The 16,347-nt window shown below is 30.6% G+C and overlaps 1 protein-coding gene across 1 annotated transcript in view; it reads right to left on the bottom strand.

The window, feature by feature from the left end:
* LOC139482742 (E3 ubiquitin-protein ligase rnf213-alpha-like) overlaps positions 1-16,347 on the bottom strand; it is a 305,645-nt gene that overhangs the window by 148,469 nt on the left and 140,829 nt on the right. The window contains exons 21-31 of the mRNA XM_071266815.1: positions 13,713-13,863; positions 12,973-13,109; positions 12,556-12,630; positions 11,829-11,947; positions 11,068-11,209; positions 9,826-10,024; positions 8,718-8,961; positions 7,688-7,834; positions 5,296-5,567; positions 4,916-5,084; positions 4,357-4,487 (exon numbers count right to left, since the gene is read on the bottom strand). Of these exons, the coding sequence (XP_071122916.1) occupies positions 4,357-4,487; positions 4,916-5,084; positions 5,296-5,567; positions 7,688-7,834; positions 8,718-8,961; positions 9,826-10,024; positions 11,068-11,209; positions 11,829-11,947; positions 12,556-12,630; positions 12,973-13,109; positions 13,713-13,863 (1,786 nt within the window). The remainder of the gene's footprint in view (positions 1-4,356; positions 4,488-4,915; positions 5,085-5,295; positions 5,568-7,687; positions 7,835-8,717; positions 8,962-9,825; positions 10,025-11,067; positions 11,210-11,828; positions 11,948-12,555; positions 12,631-12,972; positions 13,110-13,712; positions 13,864-16,347) is intronic.

Raw genomic sequence — 16,347 nt, forward strand, 5'->3', positions numbered from 1 at the left:
TAAGAAATATGTGCACTAAGTTTCATAGTGATTGGATTTCAACTTCATCAAAAACTACCTTGACCAAAAAACTCCAATGCTCCAATGTTTAAGGGGACTCTCTAACAAGATCAAGGGCCTGGACACATTAAGCATATTTAGCAGTCGTGAATGATTCCCCTAGGAATAGGCTAAAACAAGAGGCTCTCAAGAGCCTGAATCGCTCACCTTAATTTTTTTGGTTAAATTTCTCATCAATGATTATTTTGGCTTTTCAATTTATTTAAATGTTCTTTGAATCGTCCTATTTTCTTCAAAAGCAAAAAAAAAAAATCATTTTCTCCTGAGTTCTATTTTAGCCATAGGAGCTATGTTTCTTGACATACAAGGAAATAAAATATAAAATTTATACTAGATACTCTGAAACTCATTTAGCCTAAGTTTGGCTGAAATTGATACAGCAGTTTCAAAGGAGAAGATTTTTTAAAGTAAGTCAACATGATGAACAAATTGTGAAAAAAGTCTTTAAAGGGCAATAACTCCTGACAATTTTGGTCAAATTGACTTATTTGTAGATCTTACTTTGCTTAACATTTTTGCTATTAACAGTTTATCTGTATCTATAATAATATTCAAGATAACCAAAAACTGCAAAATTTCTTTAAAATCATCAATTCAGGGGCATTATACCTGAAAAACCAGTTACCCAATTCGGCCGAAAATTTCAGGACAGGTAGACCTTGACCTAATAAATACTTTAACTTCTTGTCTTATTTGCTCTAAATGCTGAAGTTTTTGAGATATAAGCCAAAAACTGCATTTTACCCTGTGTTCTACTTTTAGCCATGACGGCCATGTTTTTTGACAAAATAGAAAATAAAACACAAAGTTTATTTTATACACCCTACTGATCATTCAGTTGAAGTTTGGTTGAATTTGGTTGAGTAGTTTTAGAGGAGAAGATTTTTTAAAGTTAGCAAATATGATGAACAAATTGTGAAAAATTGTCATTAAAGGACAATAACCCCTTAAGGGGTCAATTGACAATTTTGGTCATGAAACTTATTTGAAGATCTTACTTTGCTCATCATTTTTGCTGTTTACAGTTTATCTTTATCTATAATAATATTCAAGATAATGACCAAAAACTGCAAAATTTCCTTAAAATTACCCATTAAGTGGCAGCAACCCAACAATGGGTTGTTTGATTCATCTGAAAATTTCAGGGCTGATAGATCTTGACCTAATAAACATTTTTACCCCCATGTCAGATTTGCTCTAAATGGTTTCGTTTTTGAGATATAAGCCAAAAACTGCATTTTACCCCCATGTTCTATTTTTAGCCATGGCGGCCATGTGTTTTCACAAAATGGAAAATAAAACACAATCTTTATTCTTGATACCCTAAGGATCATTCAGCTAAAGTTCGGTTGTAATTGGTTCAGTAGTTTCAGAGGAGAAGATCTTTGAAATAGTTTACGACGACGACGAGGAACGGACGACGACGACGGACGCTAAGTGATGGCAAAAGCTCACATTTCCTTTTAGGAAAGGTGAGCTAATGACTGATAAAAATTTTCTGAAATTTACCTTTTAATTACCCATATGGGCAGTTTTAATCAAAAACATTTTATTTTAAATATAATAACTTTCAAGAGCTAAACCAGTTATGAAATTCTAAAACTTTAAGAGATGTATAGATTCTACCATCGCATTGGGTGTGATACAATATTAATCCACTTAAGGGCATACAATACAGTAACAGGGGAGGTAATGACGTTGCTAAAGTAAAATGAAGATTAAGTGTGCCAATTTTCATGAAAACGTAAAAAGTGCAATTTTTTTTAATTTGATAAATAAACAGCAAAAAAAAGATGTTTTTTTCTACATTCATGAACATTTGATAAATATGAGTTATTTCTGAATAAAAAATGTATAAATTTTTAGGATACTTATAAAATACAAAAATTACAAATTATTTAACAAAAAACAATTTGTGTTTAACTTTAAAAACAAAAAAGTTATGTCTTTCTTTTGAAAGAGAAAATACGGCCACAAATCCGAATTTTGAGCAAATATACTAAATTTCGAACTCATTTTACTCAAAAAGTAGCACATGGAGGTATATTTTTTATTACATTTTTGATTTAATCGGGTAAAAAATAGTCTATATGGAAATTTTTTATCAAAATGTAAATACAGGATCAAAACTGTTTTGTATGCCCTTAAGGGGGCTCGTGGGTCTAAATCAACTTTTTTTCTAATATAGGATTTTGCTATTTTTTTCTATGATTAAACTTTATCTTATACCTAATAGAAATATAAAATAAAAATATGGGGTCACCGTTCATTTAAGTTCCCAATCTGCCTCCAAAAGAAGCATACATTTTTGTTAATGTCCTTTTTTTCTGTTGAACTAATAGGAGAAATATTGGTAAAATCTAAATAAAAAAAGAACTAAATTACAGAAATCGCTTAAATTTTACAATTATTTAGTTTATGTACAGCTTGTTTGAAAACAATAATAAAAAATATAGGTCACCAATGAGTTAAAAAAGATATTTTAATTTAAACGTCAAAAAATGACATTTTTGCATCAAAGGGAGATAATTTGGAGCTTTTTCAATGATATCAACATTTTTATAATCATCTGTGGCCAAACCAAATCGATTTGTCTGGGTGATTTTTGTACCATATTATAAAGTAATAACTAATAGTGTAATAAATAAAATTTGTAATGAAAAAACAAATGTTTAATTTTTTGCTGATTTTGCTAGGATTTTGCATGCATTCTTGGCTCGGTAAACTACATTTGAAAAAAAAACAAGAATGTGTCCTCAGTACACGAATGCCCCACTCGCACTATCATTTTCCATGTTCAGTGGACCATGAAATTGGGGTAAAAACTCTAATTTGGCATTAAAATTAGAAAGATCATATCATAGGGAACATGTGTACTAAGTTTGAAGTCGATTGGACTTCAACTTCATCAAAAACTACCTTGACCAAAAACTTTAACCTGGAGCGGGACAGACGGACGAACGGACAGACGGATGGACGGACGAACGGACGAACGGACGCACAGACCAGAAAACATAATGCCCCTCTACTATCGAAGGTGGGGCATAAAAATCAAAAAAATAATGCATTATCACTTTTTTATCTGAACTATTGCAGATTGATTTGTTAAATTTTGGTGAATATTTGTATAGAAAGCACATAAAATCGCAGAAAAAACATATAAAACTTGTCTTAAAATCGCCAAAACTCTAATTCTACTCCATAGATTTTTCTTAACAAGAGTGCACACGCTGAAATGTCTCGCCTTCTTTACTTATCATTGATATTATGTTGATTGTCCTAAATTTAAAGCTTTATTACAACTGTCACATTAACCAAGAAAACTTAACATTGATCAATGAACCATGAAAATGAGGTCAAGGTCAGATGAACCATGCCAGGCAGACATGTAGAGCTTACAATTCTTCCATACAACAAATAGTAGTTGACCTATTGCTTATAAATCAAGAAAAACAGACCTAAACACAAACACTTAACACTTAGCAATGAACCATGAAAATGAGGTCAAGGTCAAATAAAACCTTCGCGACTGACATATATATCATAAAATATTTCAATACACCAAATATAGTTGACCTATCCCGATATTGCATATAGTATTAAAAAATAGACCAAAACTCAAAAACTTAACTTTGACCACTGAACCATGAAAATGAGGTCAAGGTCAGATGACACCTGTCAGCTAGGCATGTACACCTTACAATCATTCCATACACCAAATATAGTATAAGAAAAACAGACCAAAACACAAAAACTTAATGAAGCAGAATTAGAAATTTGGCGATTTCAAGGCAAATTTTAGAAGATTTTTTGCAGATTTTATGTGCTTTCTATACAAATGTTCACCAATTTTGTAGAAACTCAATCAGTAATATTATAAATTATAAATGAGATAAATGCATTATTTTTTCGATTTTCAGTTGAAGTTCATCGAGCCAGAGTTGTATGCAAAATTTTACTGAAATCTGTGACATAGCCCATTTACTGTAACTTGACCTTAAGACAGTTAAATTTTCAAATTTAACTGTGAGGTTGGATAAATATCGTATTACACAAGATTTGGTGGTGGAAACTGTTTCACTAAATTTTTGTAAACAGACTATGCAGATGCATCAGGCATGGTTGCTTTTTTTTCATGACATCACAATAGGAAAATTCAGAGAAAAGCAGGAACACTTGACGTCATAATCAAATTTTGACCAGTGAATAAACGCAACACAATCTGATTAAATAAAAATAATCAACTTGTTAGGAAAAAGATATATCAGTTCAGAATTAGAGAAAACATTTGATAACCTTGCTTCCCACTTATGCCTCATCTGATACTGCTGTATAATATCATCATTGTCCTCATTATTGTCTCCTCTGGTTACCACATGGCAGCTTGGGGATTCTTCACTTATCACAAGTGATCTAGTTGAGAAATCCTGCAAAAAAGAATTTTTAAATTGTATTTCCAATCTGAAATATTGCAAAAGTCAAGGGATTCTGAAGGAGATGTTAATTTAATACTGTTGATTCATTAATATCTGTTGGATACCAATTTTTTGGCTTTCGTGGATACAGGTGAATCACGAAATTAAATGTTCAATGAATGATAAATTTTCTATAGGCTTGTATGCAGACTTTCTCAAAACCACGAAAATTACATATTCATGATCATGAAAGTTTTCCTTAATCCATGAAAATTGGTACCCACGAAAATAAATGAATCCACAGTATAAGGATGTGCTTATACAATTTTGTAGTCAATTTGTTATGACTGCCTTAATTATATTGTCCTATGCTATAGCTTGAATATCACATTACAAATTAAGATAACCATAAAAAACAGTGTAAAAACCGTGTTACCTACCCTAGACATCTGTATGAGAAATCTCAATACAAACTTTTGAAATCCTGGTAGATCTGATTGAGCAGCAGCACTACAGAATACTGAAACTGTAAAATCCTTCAACTGGGCATTTAGAAAACTAACAAAGTGATGCAACTCTGACCATGAGGGATCGTTCACTCCACAATATCTACAAAAATACATATTTATTGGTAAGTCTTTTAATTTTTATTATAGAAAAAATGGCTCCAAATTGTTTGCCACTTTGATTCAATAAAATAAATTGTATTAAATGATCTTCACTGATTTGGGTATTTAACAGCAGATATAAGTTTTCTGCAAACATGTTTGAAATACATATCTTCTGCAATAAGCTACATAAACATTGCATTAAAACAAACCTTAGAAGGATCAGAAGGCAATTTCTTTTTTCATCATCTGGATTGGTGGGATGGTCAGCATCTTGTCTATTATTGACACCAAGCCCTTTAAGGCACTGATACGGTCTTTGGAAGGTAGAACTTTGGTATTCTTGAGTATCAAATAGTCTGTCATGTTCTGAGAAGTTTTGAGGTTTTCTTCCAGTTAGAATCATGAGGCTTTCTTTTGGAGATCTGCACATAACATGAGGTAGAACTTGTAAAAAATTATGCAGATATTTCAGGTCTCTGTCCTGCAAAACAATAACACAGTTACAGAAATGAAACAGCAATTTGATGGACCGACACAAACAAATAACAGCAATTTGATGGACCGACAGGGCTCACACTACTTCAGAATTATAGGGAGAAGTGACTTCTCTTTTTGAAACTGATAGGGAGAAGTGGTGAGATTTGAAAGAGAAGTGCTCATTCGCGCGGTGCGCTACAATGTTTGGATTTTACAATAGTATAAAGGGCCATATGTAAATAATGTTCTTTTTATATTGTTCAATTCATATCTGAGTAAAAATAAATACAATTAAAGTAACATTTGAAATAAAAAGTTGTTTAAGTTTTACTAAGGTTCTTGTGAGAAACTACCAACTAAATATCTAGCACTAAAAAAAAAACCAATTATTTTAAAAAATGTAAAGAAATTATAATATATCAATTACAATTTAATTAAAATTATCTTGTGTATGAAATTCAGTGTTTCTCATAAAAAAATATAAAAGTTATTAAGCTGGGCCATAATATATTGATATTAGTATGATAGTCTCAGAGTTAAGCAACTTTAATCAATAGTTTGAAACAATCCATAAAAAATATAGGGAATTATATACACCAATTAATAAGATGTAACCAAAAGTCTCTTAATGTGTGTGGAAAGCTGTTCCATCCATGCGTCCGTAGTAATTATTGTAAAAGAACGGATTTCGGTCATAGCTGGTCCGGTTCAGATCCGTAGTTTAGAAATCGGTCAATGGCGGACGAATGCAAGAAAATTTACAAAAATAAACGATGTTTGACAACTTATTTGGAAAGGAACATGACGTTTTTAATGCAATAAATGGATTAAACATTTACTGGAGGCAACTTTTATCACGTTTAAATGAAGTAACAAACTTATCTTGCCGCCGAAATTTAGGTTGATGTACCTTTTCGAGTAACAAGCACCGGAACTTGCGAAAATGCACGAAGTGATAAAAAGTTGTATTTTTATCAAATAACCTGCTACACACTGCGAAGACAATGCTTCAACCTCTTTCCTAAATATATTGAATTGTTTATGTCTGAATTTCTTTAATTATCAATAAAAAAATGATGTTTCATCAACTTGGTAAAAATTTAAAATGTCCGATGACGGAAGCGACTGAAAGCGAGTATCGTCAAGAACAGGGCGACTTGATTTCGCTTTTGGGGGTCGGGGAAAGCGAAGTGACGGTCGGGAAGGCGACTTCTTCGCCCAAGTCGCCTGGTAGCGTGAGCCCTGTGGACCGACACAAACAAATAACAGCAATTTGATGGACCGACACAAACAAATAACAGCAATTTTAAAAGTTCCAAGTCAAAATATGGAGATACACACAGTAAGTTCACATTCAATATTCATCTATGTAATGCATTGATTAATTTCATTTCAGTTCAGCCTTTGTCCTACCTCGGGAGCCTTAACTTCAGAGGTTGTTGTTTGTTGCTGTGTAAAACGCCTCTGTTTTTCAATAATTATTTTGTACATTAATAAGGCTGTTAGTTTTTCTCATTTGAATTGATTTACATTTGTCATTTCAGGGCCTTTTATAGCTGATCAGCCATATATGGTTTGTTCATTGGTGACCTATAGAAGCTAATTACTGCATAATTTGATCTCTTGTTGAGAGTTGTCTCATTGGCAATCATACCACATCTTCTTTTTATATCTATATACAAACTTTTTTTTATAAAATTAATTGAACTTTTAACAAATTATCCATTGTGAAGAGTGGTTTACAGTTTTTCCATTGTAAATATTTCAGTCTTAAATATATTAAAACATTTGTTGAAATTAAATATAATACCTTGGTTTATTGTGATATAACAAAGTTAATTCAATCCTTTATTTTCAATCAACTGACACATTAAAACAATGGGTGTTTTTCAATATGTTTACAAAATTGCTTCATTTAATATTCATCAAATGTCAGAGATTTAAAGAAATAGTCAATGTAAAATTTTAAACATTGAAAACTTTTCATTTCTTGACCCAAAAACTTTAATAGATCTCTAATTATATAAAGTATGTATACATTAGGACATTCAGATTCAGATTTTTGACCAAGAAATTTAATAATAATTGAAATTGCAAATGCCAGCATTACTGCAAAGTAATTACCTGAGTGAAAGGATCTCTGACTAAAACATTCAAAGACTCAATGATGTAATAGTCCATGACAGACTTCCTCCAAACATATCCATAACTAGTGGTCAGGCTTCCCAAAACAAGAAGTTGGAATAAAAATGAATCCACTCCATCCTGAACCTTAAAATAAATAATATAAACTTCATCAATAAAAACAATTCTGAGGGTAGTGTTAATTGATGTTAAAAAAAAATAATTTAATATTGACAAAAGCATGTTTTTCAGTAACTAAGTAAAAGGGCCTTTTCTGCATCAGAATAAATGCATTTGTTGTGACATCATGGCTTGAAAACAACCTGTTTTTAATTTTGTTTCACCTCAAATGAAACTTTGTATCAAACCAACATTAAAACAGACATAAATGAATATCTTTATTCAAAAGTTAAAGTTTAAGTAAAAATAAATGGCCATTTAAGGCCCTTAGCACACCCTAACGAATATTAATTTTAACAAATAAGAATGGAGATATATCGTATTGCATATGATTCAATGGTGAAATAAGAAGTAGGCAACATTTTATATTTTTTATTTTTCCAATGATCTGTGAAGAAATAATATATTCTTTTTAATTGAGGTCATCAGGCATGGTTACTTTTTCAGTGACAATCAGAGAAAAGTAAGAACACTTGCTGTCATTATTAAGTTTTGACCAATGAAGAACCTAGATTTGTGTTGCTCAGTTTTTATCTATGTTGAGTTCTTCAACTAAAAATAATAATACAGCCAAATTTTAGAGAAAAACCAAAACTCTCTATCAATTGTTTCAAGTGTTATAGAATAAAATCTTGACAAGCAGTGTAATTTGCCCAATTTTCATAAACTTACCAAATCTTTGTTTTTGGCAAGTTGTGATAAAATTTTGCAAAAAAATGTCAGTAAGTTTTCATTTATGATGTTTTTTACATTAGGTTTTATCTATGAACATGATGAAGGTGGGTTTTTTTTACAATAACATAGCTTATCTTTTGTTGATTCATATATGAAAATATAAAAGAAACTTTACCTCACTAGAAATATCAAAGTGAAATATTGTTGGTTGTTGGTTTCCTGGTGGAGAAGTTCTTTGCATAAGTTGTTCCATTATTTCATCAACATTAACTGATTTGCTATGTAAACGAATAGTTAAATTGTTTGGTGTCTGGAGATAATCTCTTTGAGTCAATCTTGTGAGCTCTGCTACCATTCTTTTTTTGTAAAGTGTTTTTCCGACACCTGCTCTGTTAGACTTTAAAATTCTTACAGTACATCTGCAATACATTGTACTTTATTTAATATTCTCATTAAATTGGAGTTATTTCAAACTTAAAAATACTATAAATAATAGAATCAAAATTCATCAAGCAATTGAGGAAGTACACCACTAATTCATGGTCCCATTGCTTTTTATGTTAAATACCTCCATTTCAAGCAGGCACACCTCTTTCATTTTAAGTTCAAATAAAGTGGCAATCATTGCATTTCAAAGCAACACTTTATGGTGTCTTGTACTGAAAAAATCAACATACTTTTAATGGCATATAAGAAAGAACTAGTTCCCGGAACTTTGGATGTACCAAAACAGGTACTTCAGATCTGACAAACAGACAAAATGTACCCCCTTTTTAAAATTTGGTGCAGTTATTTTAATATTTAAAATTAAAAGTCCAAAAGTGTTCTACAATGATCACCAGTCCTTCAGCTTTCATTTGATGCCAAAAATACTTAAATATCCTACATATTTTGAAAGTTACACTCATGCATAGGAACTATTTTTGTGTTAAATATGTACATTTTCTGGTATGTGCTTTCTGGCCGGGCCTGAATTAGTGGTGTTACACCTTGAAGGATTTAATTTCAATCAAATTGAAATTTCACTATTCCCTTTCCGACAGAAATAATTGTACAATGGGGAGGCACTTTTGATTTTATCCCACCATGCATAAAACTTAATAGATTACAAATGTATTTCATATAATTCTTAAGTCTGTCTAAAATAACTACCCGTAAAACTTTAATAAAAGTGCATTCCAACCCTTACAACATCCATTCAATTAAATCTGGAAAAGCCCTGAACTAAAAGAATGTTCTGCAAAGTTAATTCCTTGAAATATTGTATAACCCAACTATCTTACCCATCAAAATCTACTACAGCTGCAGAACTAGCGTCATATCCAGTATTGCTGATTTTCAACTTACAAAGCAAGTACTGATTAATATTCTGAATGCTTGGTAGACGAAAATTATGTCTGTAAAATTTACTCAAAGACCTGACAATAACAGATTTTTGTTCACTGTTTGTGCAACATACAATTACAAGCTTGTACATTCTACCTGAAAAATTCAAACACAGCTCTATGTATAAATAATTATTAAATTAGTTAACCGAAAGTACAAATGTTTTCAGAACCATTAACATGGGTCCTTTTGATATTTTTTTAGAGGTTGCCAACCACACAAATCAGACAACATAATGAGGATCATAAGAGTTAAGATTCTTCAGCTTACATTTGCAGAGTTTAATCTATTGTGGATTCATTATTTTTCGTTTGATACCAATTTTCTTTGGTTTTGTTGGTACGAGTGAACCACAAATTCAAATGTTCAACAAATTACAAATTTTGTATTGGCTTTGTTATAATGTAAAGATAGGCAAAACAAAGAAATCAAATATCCAAGAAAATGCAAGTTTTCCTCACTTGGCAGTTAATGTTAATCAGGAAAATAAAAATCAAAAGAGGATGTTTTAAATATTTAGTTATAATGGAGAACTTAAAATTTAAGCCATGGTGTACACCTGATGATCCCAAAATGATAAAATACATTGCAAAAGAGGAAAGTAAAACAAGAATGTACCTTTTACTCAATTCACATTTTGACAAACAAGTGCAAAAATGAAGGTTCAACAATTGATGAAAATATGATATATGAGAAATGTCCATGATCCCTAAAATATTGTTTATTTTTTATTAATCTATTCTAATAACACATAAGAGTAAATATTTTTACTATACTTTCATTGTTCTACAATTCATAAATACTTATTTACTTTGATGCCTTTAAATATCTATTAGCTGTATTGCTTTGGTATTAAATATCATTTCTGCAACAATTTTTGAAACAAAACTTTTTGTTCTCAGCAAATGATATTTTGTGTTTTTTGGGGCATAAAAGATGGTAGCACAATTGTAGTTCACAACACAAGTGCAGGATGTTGATCACAGCTGGTTTCCTAAATACTTGTAGTCTAAAGGTCAGGTTGCCTTGCATGCTTTGTTTGTATAAAATTTTGCTCAAGCTTTGTAGTAAAGATTGAAATCTGCAATCAATAATTGTGCAGATCTTCAGAAGGTCTTTAACTTTTTATTTTCAATTACCTTTATTTTTCAAACTGGTCATTAGTGTCTGTAATTTTCTTTCTGCCTTGTCTGCAATATCATAATCCAAATTTTCAGCATTTACTAAGCAATAGATCTTGCTATTTTCTGCAAATAAAGATCTCCTCCAGAAAACCTCTACCTAACAATGAAAAATAAAACTCAACAAAAACGCACACATTGTTATGCTAAGCATACTACTATGTATAATTTAAAAATACAAGAAATGAGGAATTTGGTGTCTGACAGAAAAGTGGTCACAAGTTTAATACAGCTCATCACTGCCAAGATGCTGGAGCAATTCAAAATTGTGAAGTAATTTTTAGCAGGACAAGAATAAAATGTAATGAAAAATTCCAAGTTCCATTATTATATTCAAAGTAAAGGCAATCAAAAAGCTGTTATGTGACAAAATATGACATCATTCTCATCAGTAGTTGCTAGTACTTGAGAAATGTACGTCTAAAAATAAATCTTTCAACATATTTAAAATTCAAAGTATCAGCAAACAACTGTTAGAGTTTTATTTCTCTGTGATCAGAAATATATTTGTAAGAACATTATTAAAGGCCAGGTTTTATAATTTGTTGCTTTACAGATTCAGAAAAAAAAAAAGAAATTTTACAAGACGTAAATATAAATTTTTTGTTATTATTCTGCAAATAGGAAAAAAGTGTCGGCGGATCCGTAAACCAACAAATTAAAAGACCCTGGCCTAAGCTCAAAAAACAAAACACATTTAAAATTTTAAAAAGAATTACCATATCTAATGTTGTGTCTGGAGTACAAAGTAAGACTTCATCTGACTGAGGTAAAGGCATGTAATTTCTAGGTCCCTGATTATACATGTATAGTGATAAAACAGTGTTGTATATCTCACCTAAAATTACAATGAAAATTATAAAGTAAAAGAAGATAACTGTAGTTTTATAAATAAGTAACCCAAAATTATCTTCATCTAACAAAAGAACAAGCAAGAATGGAAATTGAATTTTCAATTTAAGTAAAAAGGGTTCAACAGAAACTGAACCAGGCACTAGAACTTGACACTGATCATTGGACCATTAGAATTCAGTCAAGACATGTTGACCCCTGTCTGATTGTCCAATTAACAGATATGACTTATTCTACTGATTAAACTAAGTACCGTATGGTTAAACAATTTTAGTATCCAGAAGTATGTCATGGCAAAATATTCAGTTTGTTGATTGTGGCCATTATCCGGTAGAAGTAGAAGAAGAAGTAGTGAAATTGACCTTAGCAGCACCAGAACTTAATATTATTCCCTAAATTGTAAAAAACATGTCAAAATATAGGCGAGAGATGGCTGTTACTCATAGTAACTAAAAAAATAAACAAAACATAAACATGAAGACCTAGAAACAGTTTAATAGCCCATTTTGTTTTAAATTTCAATCTGAACTACCAATTTGCAAAAATATTATAAGTAACCCATAACACCTGTTAATTTTGTATCTACTAACTTACTTTGATTGCAGAGGAGTAGATTTGGTTCTCCTGGTCTTAGGAAAGGTAAGAAACTCCGTTCAATTGTAATAGTTTCTGAAAAAGAATCTTTTTTTTTCAGCATGTATGAAACATGGATATGGTCAAGATTTTGTAGAATTTTCTTAAATCTAATTTAAAAGTTAATGTTATCTCAATCATCCCTTCTGGTTTAATAAAAAGAAAAGTTCAAATAGTTTTGTATTTAAATTTAAGAAACTGAACATTTAAAATAAATAAAGACATTTTTGAAAGATAAGAATATGTATCATATTAACTCCATTTCACCTTCGAGAGTCACAAAAATAACCCCTCTTGAAAAAGTTGCTCATTCACACTGTTGGAAATGTTTAATAAGTATAGTTACAGATCAAAACAAAATAATGTTCAAGCGGGTACCTTGTTCAGCAAGTCTTTTCAAAATCAGACCAAGATGTTCAATAGATAAGTAATCTGAATCGCCAGATGAAATGGAGTTCAGAAACTTTTCCCACAGTTCCTTTAAGGCTGTATGCAGCAAATCAAATCCATTTTCCCTAAAAAAAAAATATACATGTATAATAAAAAATTACCTTGGAATATATTAATTTCTCTAAATTATAAACCTTAAAGTGACAACAAAATTTCAATCGTCAATCACTTACAATTCCTAAATAGTTTTGTAAAAGTTTTGTGTCAACATGCATAAATAACTGTACCTTTAAAATTTTCGGTAAATAATTAATAAAGAAAACTTGTTTACACATCAAAATAAAGAACATTTAATAGTTTTTTAAAATATATAGTTAAGGACATTTTCTGCCATGAAAAAAAGAGCAGGTTTTAGATACAAGGTAATCAATGATAATGAAAATTGAACTTTTGAATGTTTTAACCACTGAAGTCTCAAAATTCTAAACAAATTTGAAACTCGCTGTTGACCATGATTTTCATTCAAATAAAATAAATGAAAATCAGAATCAACAAAGAAAATTTAGCATTAAGTTTACAATCTTAAAACTCTAGAAATTTGTTTTCATAATGATTTGTATGTAAAACAGTTGATTTGTACTCAAATAGAATCAAATGAACATGATGAAGCCTCTTTGAATTTTATTAGTGTACATGCTAATTGTCCTATGTGAAAAAAATATAATTACTCTGAATGCATTCCAAGACCATGCACCAAGCCTTTTGTCATTGATTCCATAGAATGTTGATATTGTATCCATCCTGTGTATCCTCTGTAAGCCTCATCAGGAAAGTCACCCTTACTCTGCACAGGTTCATGTTCCTCACACCATACCAATGCTAAATTTTTAAAATTAAAATAGCAAATTTTAAAAACATGAAGCAAAACACAAATCATAATTTATCAATTGAAATACAACATACATGTATGCATTATTGTATTCACAGCAAAAATAAAATTTGAATTGTCTGATGTTTCCTACAAACCCACCTAAAGAGTGGTCTATCAGACAAATATTAAGACAGATCTCATTTTAAATTAAATATTTTGAAAATGTTTTCCTGCTCTTACACTTATTTCTTATGCAACTTATGTTGTTGGCCAAAAAAAAACTAGCTCAATAAACTACCTACAGAACTCAACAAGGCACAAAACATGTACTAGACAACATCCAACAAAATATTAAATAGGGGTGGCTTCAGACTGTATCCATTTGTTTAATGTAAAATCAGTAAAGACCATTTATTTGTTAAATTCAGAAATATAAAACTAAATATTTTCAAAATTTTACTGTGTTTTGGGGATAACTATAAAGATTCTGTCAAATTTCCTATAAGTTCCATGCAGGTTTAACAAAGTTACTGATGACTGAAAAACTTAAACCCAATACTTTATCTACTTGTCACTGAAGTATTGCATATTAATCTATTGCAATCAGGGGTGTGGAAATGCTATGCCAGACTCGTACATTTGAACAACCGGACAAGTAATTATTTTTGTCTTGGTTGCCCATGGACAAGTTAAAAAATATACAACATGTAAAAGACAAAGTTCAAATCCAACAAAAACATAAAATTAATTTCAAAACTTATAAAGATGTTTAATTTATGTAAAAGAACCAATCTTCAGCAAGTAAAAACATCAATGTTCATGACGATAAATATTACATGATACTGGAAATAGATCGATTGCCAAAATAAATAAAAATAAGTATGCGAACCAGAGTCGCGTAACATTGCATTGGCTTTGTCCATTGACCCTGGATCGTCGATTAAGTTTTATCCATCATTTACCGGTTGTGTCATTTCTTTAAATTTTGTATCGAGATTCAGATTGACAAATACGTAATAAAAAGCTGGGCAAGCAAGACAAAAAGAATCATGAGTGGAGTAGAAAACCTTAAATGCAAACGGAGGACACAGAGTATTTAAAAAAAAAAAAGAAATCACTGTCCTCAAATTTAGTATATTATGTACCTACTGGCTACAATTTTTATTCCAAAACTGCTGCAAAATTGTCCTTTACATGTCATTTCATTGGTTGGTTTGCCGTTTGGTTTCTGTCCCACTGATGTTAACCCATTTCCTTCTTTCCTAATTTTTTACACATATAAACAAATGGATTTCATTCGTTTGTGATGCACAATAGTCCTTAGTAAGAATCATATATTAGCTAACAAGAAATACTTCAATATTTATTGGGATCATCAGGGCAAGTAATTTTTTTTCCGGACAAGTAAAATTTTTAGTTTAACTTGCCCAGGGACAAGTGCTCACTACAAATATTTCCACACCCTTGGCGATAAAAAATCATTATATCTAATAAAATTTGTAGATTTAGCTAACAAAGTCCTTATATTTGTAACAAGTAACATTCGTTTATACTGGAACATTGTTTTAACGTTGAATAAGCTACAATTAAAAATTGCTTGCTAGTCACTCTCTGTGATTGCCATTAGATAACTCTGGTTCATTTCCCAATCAATCTATCATCAAGGGAAGATAATAAGTTTGATTTTCATTCATAGTCTTTTTCAAAAATTATGAACGGTTCTTTATATTGGTATGTAATAATTTTAAACGTTTCAAATTTATGAAATTATATTCGTACATCAATGTTTTTGATACACCAATAACAAAAACTGAAATATATTGAATTGATACATTTTGTAATTATTCAAAATTATATCAGAAACCTAAACTTGATTATAAAAAAATGAACCTGTTAAGGGGAGACAATACTAGCATAACTTTTTCGAATTGGCACATAATACAACGGAATGTCACTCTTGCATACAAATGGCACATCAATATAATTAATAACTGTGCAATCGTGCTCCACCTTCAATGATGATTCTAAATTATAAATATAACCAAAAGTTGTTAATCTATAGATAGTGAAGACTAATTAAAGCTGACCCACTGTAAAAATATTTCTTTGCAAATTTTTAAAACTTCCTCAGAAAAATGCTCAAGCCAGTTGACTTTCATAGCTCAAAATTAACGTTTTTACACAATATTTGAATAAAGTAGTTAAAGATTATTCACTTCTTAAAGTGTAAGACGCAATAAAAATCGTATGCTTGCACCATCTTACCGAAATACGGATTTAATTAAGTCCTAAACATTTCGACATTTCTTGGTTAATTTTAACAAAACCAGTTTCAAACAAATCACAAGTATGTGTTAAGATCCGACTAAATACCTATTTCCCGATATGGTCAGGTAAATTTGCTATGAAGTATAAACAAGATAAACAAGAGGCTCTCAAGAGCCTAAATTGCTGATCTGAAATTTTTTGCTTAACCCTTTCCTCCATAATGA

This window comes from Mytilus edulis, chromosome 1, assembly GCF_963676685.1.
Source record: "Mytilus edulis chromosome 1, xbMytEdul2.2, whole genome shotgun sequence".
Lineage (NCBI taxonomy): Eukaryota > Metazoa > Mollusca > Bivalvia > Mytilida > Mytilidae > Mytilus > Mytilus edulis.